General features: G+C 43.9%; 1 protein-coding gene across 1 annotated transcript in view; it reads left to right on the forward strand.

The window, feature by feature from the left end:
- Nucleotides 1-4,578, forward strand: part of gtdc1 (glycosyltransferase-like domain containing 1) — an 11,571-nt gene extending 6,993 nt beyond the window's left edge. Inside the window, exons 4-11 of the mRNA XM_037687158.1 lie at nucleotides 223-396; nucleotides 799-900; nucleotides 974-1,090; nucleotides 2,979-3,088; nucleotides 3,242-3,386; nucleotides 4,180-4,250; nucleotides 4,332-4,423; nucleotides 4,510-4,578. Coding sequence (XP_037543086.1) covers nucleotides 223-396; nucleotides 799-900; nucleotides 974-1,090; nucleotides 2,979-3,088; nucleotides 3,242-3,386; nucleotides 4,180-4,250; nucleotides 4,332-4,423; nucleotides 4,510-4,578 — 880 coding nt within the window. The remainder of the gene's footprint in view (nucleotides 1-222; nucleotides 397-798; nucleotides 901-973; nucleotides 1,091-2,978; nucleotides 3,089-3,241; nucleotides 3,387-4,179; nucleotides 4,251-4,331; nucleotides 4,424-4,509) is intronic.
- The last annotated feature ends 4,314 nt before the right edge of the window (nucleotides 4,579-8,892 follow it).

Genomic DNA, 8,892 nt, shown 5'->3' on the forward strand with positions numbered 1-8,892 from the left:
ACTGTCCCCAAACAGTCCAAATGATGTCCTCAAACTGTCCCCAAACAGTTCAAATGATGTCCTCAATTGGTCCCCAAACAGTCCAAATGTTGTCCTTAAACTGTCCAAATATCGTCCTCAAACACTTCAAACACTGTTCTCAAATAGTCCCCAAACAGTCCATATAGTGTCTCCACACTGTTTTCCCCCTGGTTGTTTCTTAGCTCTGTTTTTTGTCGGCAGTTTGGTGTCGGATGTGGTCGTTTTTAACTCACACTTCAACATGGACTCCTTCCTGTCCTCCATACGATCGTTCATGAAGAAGATCCCAGACCACCGACCCAAAGACCTGGAGCAGCTAATCCGTCCTAAGTGTGTAGTTCTAAGCTACCCGATCCAGTTCCCTGATGTAAACAGGTCAGTGAGATCTACTTTCTCATGTTGTTCAGTTTTTAATCACAGAACTCAAATATGAAGATGGTCCACAGCATGATCCGGTGTTCACACTGGTTCTGATGGGGTTTGTGTCTGTTCTGGTGCAGTTTCTGTAGTTTTTGTTGGTATTCTGACAGTGATGACATAATCACACTTCAACAATGCCTTCATGGAGGTTTTTCCACCGCAGACACTCGGTTAATTTATCAAATCTACGCCTGGATCTGGTTTCTCAAAATCCTCCTCAGTCAGCTTGAGCCTGAAAGATGGAGACTGAGAGAAGCAATTCATGTCGTCAAAAAAAAAACCCATCCTTGTTCAAGTGTCTGCTCTGAAATCCACTCATGTCCTTAGTCCAACTGTGGTTCTGGTTCTGTTTTTCAGTCTGCTGCCTGAGCACAAACGAATGAGGTGTCTTCAGGGCTCTGCAGAGACGTCTCGGGCTGATGACATCATCACTCCGCAGCACGCGCAGCAGACATCCAGGTAATCTCTTCAAAGCAGCAGCATGCCGAGTCTCGTCATGTGTTCATTAAACCTGGTGGTTCTGACCCAGCAGGTCTGAGGAAGATCTCTGTAAGTGCACTAGTGTGTCCAGCACCGTTCTGACACCTGTCAGGGGGGCGGAGCCTTCAGACGAGGTGAAACCTCTGCACATTGTCTGGCCTCACAGATGGTGAGTTCTACTTCCTGTTTTTTTTTTTTTTTCAGCTGTTTTTTACATTATGTTTTTAAAAAGATTCTTCAGAACCTGATGAAGGATCATCATGAGCCCATCCTGAGCAAACACATGCAGGGTGCGGTGAAATAGATCTTCAGCTGTCCGAAGGATATCCTTTTGGCACTTTGAGGACATGATCTTATTTTGGTTCTGGTTTCATGTGTCAGTGATCTGCAGCATATTTATTCTGCTAATCTCTTAAGAAGTTAATCTGCTGCAGATTTCACGCACCTGTCAAACACGTTGAACACATCGACACCTCGCTGCCGGAGTTAACGGCCCAGAGGCCAGAACCCAAACTGAAAGTGGTTCCACGAGAGAGCAGCCTGATAATTGACATGTGTTGGTGTAAATTCTCAGTTATCCAGAATAAAGCAAATCCAGAATGTAAAAAAACAAACAAACAAAGCAACTGGACTGGAGAGAAAGGTGAAGTCAGACGTTTTAGTCCAAGGAAAAAAGAACGACTTTAGGAGTTCTCACAGTTCAGCTTCTAAAACCTGCAGAGCAGCATTAAAGCTGACTCCAGTCACTTTCTTTGATTCACACCTTCATGCAGGTGAGTAAAACATCTCTCTGTGAGCCAGGCTAACAAAGACCGTGATGACCCTCAGGAGGGAGGGGAGGGAGAATAATCTGCACGTGAGTTCAGCTGCAGAAATTGAGCCCCTCTTACTGTTTAAAGCTTGGAACTCCACACTCTCACTCACACATGCAGAGCAGAGATCAGCTGATCAGCTGCTGCAGGAAGAAGCTTCTCCTCCAGCTGTGGGCTGCACAAAGGTGCTAAATAATTTAAAATAATTTATTTTAAATAAAAATTACATGCCGATCGCGTGGCTCATCCATCAATCAGCCAACTGTGTGTCATGTCCAATTTTATTTTGAAAAACCGCGATAGAGCGAGTCTGTGAAAAGTGAACCGTGAAGTAGCGAGGGACGACTGTAATTCAGGTCTAATTGTTTTTTTGTTTTTGGATCTGATAACTTCATGCTCTGCCTCTTCCTACGTTTAGAGACGGTAAAACTGCACTCAGGTTTGAGCTTTAGTGACTTGTTCTGGTGGCAAAAAAGTCTTCATAACATTTTTATCACGTGATAAATAACCTATCCAGGTAAAAAACAAAACAAAAAACAGGTTGTTTTCATTAGAACTGGAGGCCAAATGTGGATAAATATTTGTGGATAAATATAACAGTATCATCAGCATATCAATGAAAATTTATCCCATGCTGTTGTGTAACTTTTCAGAATGTGAGCATTTATAATATAAAGAGTCTTGGTGTCCCAGTGTGAGGTTTCTCTGGTTTAATTTTCTCACTTGTTGGTTTTTCTGGTTCTTCCGTTCATTTCTGCTGCCTGTCATTTCCTTCACTTGTGTTTGGCTCCCTCTTCCAAGGTGTTTCTATTCCCCTGAATAGTTGTGTCTGTATATGTTTGTGCTCTGTCCTTCACTCCCTGTTCGTGCATTATGTTTACGATGTGTTGTGGGCTTCTTCTGTCTCCTTCGTGTTCTCCCCTCCTAGTGCATAGATTTCCAGGCAGGAAGCCCTGAAGAGTCTTCTGTTTAATAAATATTTTTGTTACATCCTCATCTGCGTTTTAAGTCTGTACGAGTCACCTTCCAAGCATGGACCTTACAATTGGTCCAAGCACTGAACCCTGAGGAACTCCATGACTAACTCTGGTGTATGAGGAACATTCATTATTAACATGAACAAACTGGAATCTATTAAATAAATATAATTTAAATCATATAGAGATGTTATTGTAGATCCAGTATGAGAAAGATTCACTGACGTCTGACTGGATCTCCTCCTCCTCCTGTGGTTTTGTTTTAAAGGGAACATGATAAAAACCCAGAGCTGTTCTTCAGAACTCTGCTCAAACTCAAGGAGCAACAGCTCAACTTCCATGTGTCGGTGCTTGGAGAGACGTTCACAGATGTTCCAGGTACACGCACAAGAAACACACTGTAAACACACAAACACATTGTAAACACACAAGAAACGCACTGTCAACTATTTACAGACAGGTCATGTGATCTAATTAGCTTATTTTAAAGGTGGAACGGAATGATGGTGTGTTTGTATCCTCCTCCTACAGAGATCTTCTCCTCCTCTCGACACCTCCTTGAGTCAAATATCCTTAACTGGGGCTTCCTATCCAGTAAAGAGCAGTACCTGCATGTGCTGTCTAATGCTGACGTGGTCATCTCTACCTCCAACCATGAGTTCTTTGGCGTTGCCATGTGAGTCTTTACCTGCTTCACCTGCATATTTGCCTGTTTACTTGTCCATGTGTCCAAGAGGTAAATCTAGTTCCCTGGTAAACATTGACCCAGTTATTAGTAAACATGGCATTGTTTACTGGTTAACCATGGCCAGGTTATTGGTTAATATCGGCCTGATTATTGGTGAGCATAGCCCTGGATATTGGTTACCATCACCTTGGTTTTTGGTGAATGTTGCCCCAGTTATCAGTAAACGTTCATCGTATAGCGTAGTGTGTCTTACATCGGAGAAATTTAACAGCCACTGGCCAAAATGATGGCCCAGCACAAAAGATCAGCATCATCAGGCCAGGACTCTGCAGTTTACACTCCTCTCCAGGCCAGAGGTCACTCTTTCAAGGATGAAGATGTTCACATCTTTGATAGAGAGGAACGTTGGTTTGAGAGAGGAGTAAAGGAGGCCATCTTTGTGAAAAGAAACTGTCCATCATTAAACAGAGGTGGAGCCTCCATGTTCAACTGTCCCCCTCTTACAATGCTGTCATTGCTAGGCTGATGGTCCTCCTTTATCATATGACCAGTTGGTTCTAGATGTCACCATCAAACTGGTTGGTCCACTATGAGAAGGTGCTGTTTATACGATTGAGTTGTTGCAGCTCTTCAGACTGAAGAAGTTTTTTTGTATAAAAGACAAAACGTTTCATCAAGAAGAATCCGTCCAGAGGAGCTGACTCAACCTGGTTAGATTTATTTAGTAAAGTTTTCTCTGGTTTCCATGTTTTTAGAGGATCTTGTGTTGATCCTGTTTCAGGTTGGAGGCTGTACACTGCGGTTGTTTCCCTTTGTGTCCGAAGGCGTTGGTGTATCCTGAAATCTTCCCAGGTAAATCTGTCACGTGTCTTTTTTTCTGTCTGCAGTGCTTGTACTCCACAACTAACTGTTCTTTATGTGTTTCAATCACAGAACCGTACCTATACTCCACACCTGAGCAGCTCTGTAAGCGTCTGCAAGAGTTCTGTAAAAGACCCGGTCTTGTCCGCAAACACACCGTCAAGGTACCGGCACTGTCGCTTGATTATGTTCTTGGCAAAAAATGAGGCATATTGGGTAACAGCCAGTAAAACTGGTTTTGGTTCCACAGGTAGACACATTCTTATTTTCCTGGACCTTCCTGAAGCCAAAGTTTCAGACTTTGCTTGCAAGTCCCTGAACGCATCATGAGTTTGGGGTCCTGTAAGGTTCTGGTAAGAGCTTGTCTGGATCATCAACGATAGAGTGTTAGGCATGTTACTGTAATTCACACCTGCGTGTGACCAGAACACGTCTGCTGTGAGCCGGGGCAATAAAGAGCCTGAAGACCCTCAGGAGGGAGGGGAGGGAGCTTCATTTGCAGCGGCAGACACGGCGCGTCTCATGCAGCTTAAAGCTTGGAACTCCACACTCTTCAGTTTACGAACTGAAAGAAAATACGGATGGAACACAAAACATCTTGTACTAAAGAAAAGAGATCCAGATGTTTTGATTTTAAAGACGTCAGATGTGCTGCGTCCAAATGTCAAAACACATTAACTCTTATGGAGTTACACGTTTTCTATAAGATTTTTTTCAAGATGCAGATGGAGTAATGAGGAAAACTGTGAGGCCATTACAGGAAGAAGAAACAACACGAGGCTGCTTCGGTGCGTTAAAGTGAACAGAACCTGAGGAAACTTCAACGAACAGGACCTGCTGTTGGGCCACAGCGGACTGCTCTTAGGTTGGAGTGAGAGAAACAGAACCGGGGCGGTTTCTTCACCAACGAGCAGCAGGATGATGGTTGTGCAGCGCTGTGGTTGCGATTCTGACACCTGCAGCATCGAAGCCCCAAGTCCTCCTGCTGACGTCTCTGACCCGCAGCCCGGTAAACCCTCAGAACGAGTCCTTCTGCAGAAATGTGGGTTTAAAACTCAGATTACCAGAACCAAACCAAACTCCTGGGGTCATCACCTCATTGTCACCTCTCTAATAAATAAACTTTCTTTGTGTTTGTTCATTTGTTCCTCTACTGAGCTGACAGAACTGTACCTAAGCTGAACTGTCCTGTTTAACAGAACCAGTTAACAGACTGTTGATGTCTAAATAACTTTTTACTGTTTATTCTTATTTATAATTCTTTATTGTCCGCCGTCACGGAGCAAAAAGGGGGGAAACTGGAAGAACCCTCTGTCCATCTGTGCACATTGTGAGCGTGATAACTTGAAAAGTGAGGTCCCAACTTCCATTTTGGTGTGGCTACGCCATACCTACGCCATACCTACGCCATACCTACGCCATACCTACGCCATACCTACGCCATACCTACGCCATACCTACATGTGTATGAAAGAGTTGCCACATCAAAATCCAAGATGGCTGCCACCATATGTGAACAAACCACCCTGAACGTTTGAGGAGACTATGCTTTCTAGGTTTTTTTTATTGCTTATATAGTTTAAGGGGAGTGGTGGTGCAGAGGTTAGAGAAGGTGTGCCTGTGATCAGAAGGTTGCCGGTTCAACCTCCTTCCAAGGGCCCAAGATTAATCCATGGTGGGCACGGCCACCATTAGCTACCCCAATCATTTTAGAAACCTATATAACTACATAAACAAATAAAACAGCTGTTGGCCCTGTGCCTGCTGGTTGGCAAACAAGAAAAACAACCTCTAACTCCTCCCCAGTTGAATATCTTGCACCAAAAACATTTAGGTTTCTCCACGTTCCTCGTTCACTTGTAGTCCAGAAAAGCACTCCTGTCCAGAACTACAAACGTTCACTATTGAAACGCCTCAGAGATGGGGGGGGGGGGCATCGGCGTTCTGCTTGTTCATATGAACTTGTTCTTCGATACGCTGGTCGTTAAAGGTTTGATCAGGTTCTCGTGAACTTTCTGCAGAAATGATACTAGAAGCTCCAGCATCCATCAACTTCCTGTTTAATAATTATGCTTTAACAGATCTGTGATCTTTATTCTGAAAGTCCAGGTTCAAACTTCTTCCTGTTTCCTGCTGACACTGACTGAATCATCAACGTCTGATTAGAGGCAACATGAAATCTGAGATTATTCAGGATAAATGTGGAAGGATCCATCCAAAGGAAGCAGAGGATCATGGGTGTTGTAGTTTTTGGATGTTGCTTGTGGGCACGTCTGCAGCAGATAATCTGTTGACAGAAAGTTTGTGATCAGGATGAGGATTTCATCAGACGCTCTTCATCTCAGAGTGCCACTCTGCAATCTCCAAACAGGGAGATTAAAACAGGAATTACACTTTAATCTGAAATAATCCACCGAACTCGGACACTCGACAGCAGTCATCCTGAGGTCCAGCAGCACCGTCAATCAACACCGGATTACCCTTCAAATTAGCACCGCAACGTTTTGTTAATTTGTGTCACGGTTGATTAATCTGCCATCTGAAGATCCAAGTGGGATTAAACTCCACTTCCTCTGAGACCCAGACAGTTCAGCTGCTTCTGCTCTCTGAGGTCTGATCAGTCCTCTGGTCCTGAAGTGGATGGACATCAGATCCCTGCAGGAAGTGAGGTCACAGCGATGAGCGGCTGATATTAGGCACCGCTGGGGTTCAAGTTCTGTTCCACTTTCCTGTTGGGTCGGTCTTCCTGTCTTGAGAATCTGTTTCCCGTCCTCTGAAACGGGATCCACCTGAGAGCAAAAATCAATTTAGGGAGGATTAACGGACGATTTCTGCTGCTGGCGACCCGATTGGACCTATTCCTGAACTCCAAATGTTTCAGAGTCTTTACACCTTAGAACAGATCACAGGAAGTTTTGTTTTTATTTTGTCCAAGAGCAAAAAATGCAGAACTGGAACATGGATGTGGGACTGGTGGCTGTGTCTAATGCCTGGAGTTCAAACAGTCTCCTGATAATAGACATGTCCATCAGGAATCATGATTATCAGATGCAACAGCAGGTCGTAGACACATCCAGTAGAGACCATCATTACCAAACCTGAAGACAGCCTGAACTCCAGGTATTAGACACATCCATCAGAATGCATAGCTTCTGATGGATGTGTCTAAGGCCTTGTTTACAGGAGAACCACCTCTGGAATGTTTGTTTATTGGGATGAATAAACAACAAAGCAGGTTTACATAAAAACACTGTAGTTTCCATGCGTTGCCAGATAAGAAATGATGAACTATTGTCTTGTTGCATTAAAGTGATTGCATTTTGACCCAAACTGTGCTCTGTGCTGAGTGAGGTGGTGCTTTTGAACGTGCACAGAAAAGAAGGGGGTAATAAAACATGTTTATCTGGCAACCCTGATGCTAGGTACAGCTGTATGCAGTGTCATGATCACAGTTCCATCCCATCAAGTAAATACTGGAGCATTCTTTTGGACCGAGGATGTTGTTGGTTTTGTTCTTGCATGCTGTAAAAAGGTGAGTAGCACAAAAAACACTCTGCTGTCCATTTATTGAAACTGTTGGAGCAGAAAAACGTCTGACTGCAGCCGCCTGGAGTGCACGTATGTGCCTTCACACCTGTGGGGTATTTAACACCCTTGGGGGGCTCTCTGAACACCTCCGCTCAGACCAAGGTTCAGAAACCTTCGGTTTTAAAGCGAACAAGCTGTTAAAGCCGTTGTGTAAACCGGGCCTGATGCCTGGAGTTTGGGTTGGTTCTGATTTGTTTTTAAACAGAACCATTTCGTTCATGAAACACTGTTCACAGTGTGTGCGGGGGGGTCAGGGCCCTCATGGGGGGCCCCTCAGAAACTGATCTGGAAACGAGCACGTGGACCGTTGATCCAGGACACTTTCCCCGATGCTGGTGTGTGAACACTGAGGTCCGTCCCGTTGGATCAGCGCCGACCGCTGGCTCGGTTTTATCTCTGATGGTCGCTGTGACATCACACCTGATCAGGTGTCGACGCCACGGCTGCAGAGGTGGAAGACGGAAAGGAAAGGAGGAGGGGAGTATTTACACAGCTGCTGTTCTTCATCCTCACTCCGACGCTGTGACTTCCTGTCACTCAGACCTCCGAGGGCCTCAGAGCCCCGGGGCCGTCCTGCTGGAGGAGGAGCAGCAGCTGACCTGGGAGCAGGTGAACGAGGGGCCAGTGGAGAAAAGTTCCAGTGGAAATAAAGACGTCAGACGAGTCGGCGGCTCTGGTGCAGAGATGTCCAACATCAGAACACGGCTGAGTTAGACACAAGTTTAACAAAATTAAAGGTAGAGGTTTTAAATAAATTAGACTCAAGTGAAAAAAAATAAAAAGTTTTAAGTAAATACATTAGACCAAAGTTATAATTAAATAAGTTAGGCAAGTTTTAAATAAATAAAATAGACACAAAACAAAAAAGGTTTTAAATAAAAACAGAATTAGACCAAAGTTGTGAATTAAAAGAAAAAGCTTGACAAGTTAAGACAGAAGTTTTAAATAAAATATCTAGTTTGAAGTTTAAATAAATAATTGGGGTATAAGTTTTAAATAAATAAATTAGAAGTTTTAAATAAACAGGTTTTCAAAAAAAATTAAG

Source organism: Nematolebias whitei, chromosome 13, assembly GCF_014905685.2.
Source record: "Nematolebias whitei isolate Nwh7 chromosome 13, NemWhi1, whole genome shotgun sequence".
Taxonomy (NCBI): Eukaryota; Metazoa; Chordata; class Actinopteri; order Cyprinodontiformes; family Rivulidae; genus Nematolebias; species Nematolebias whitei.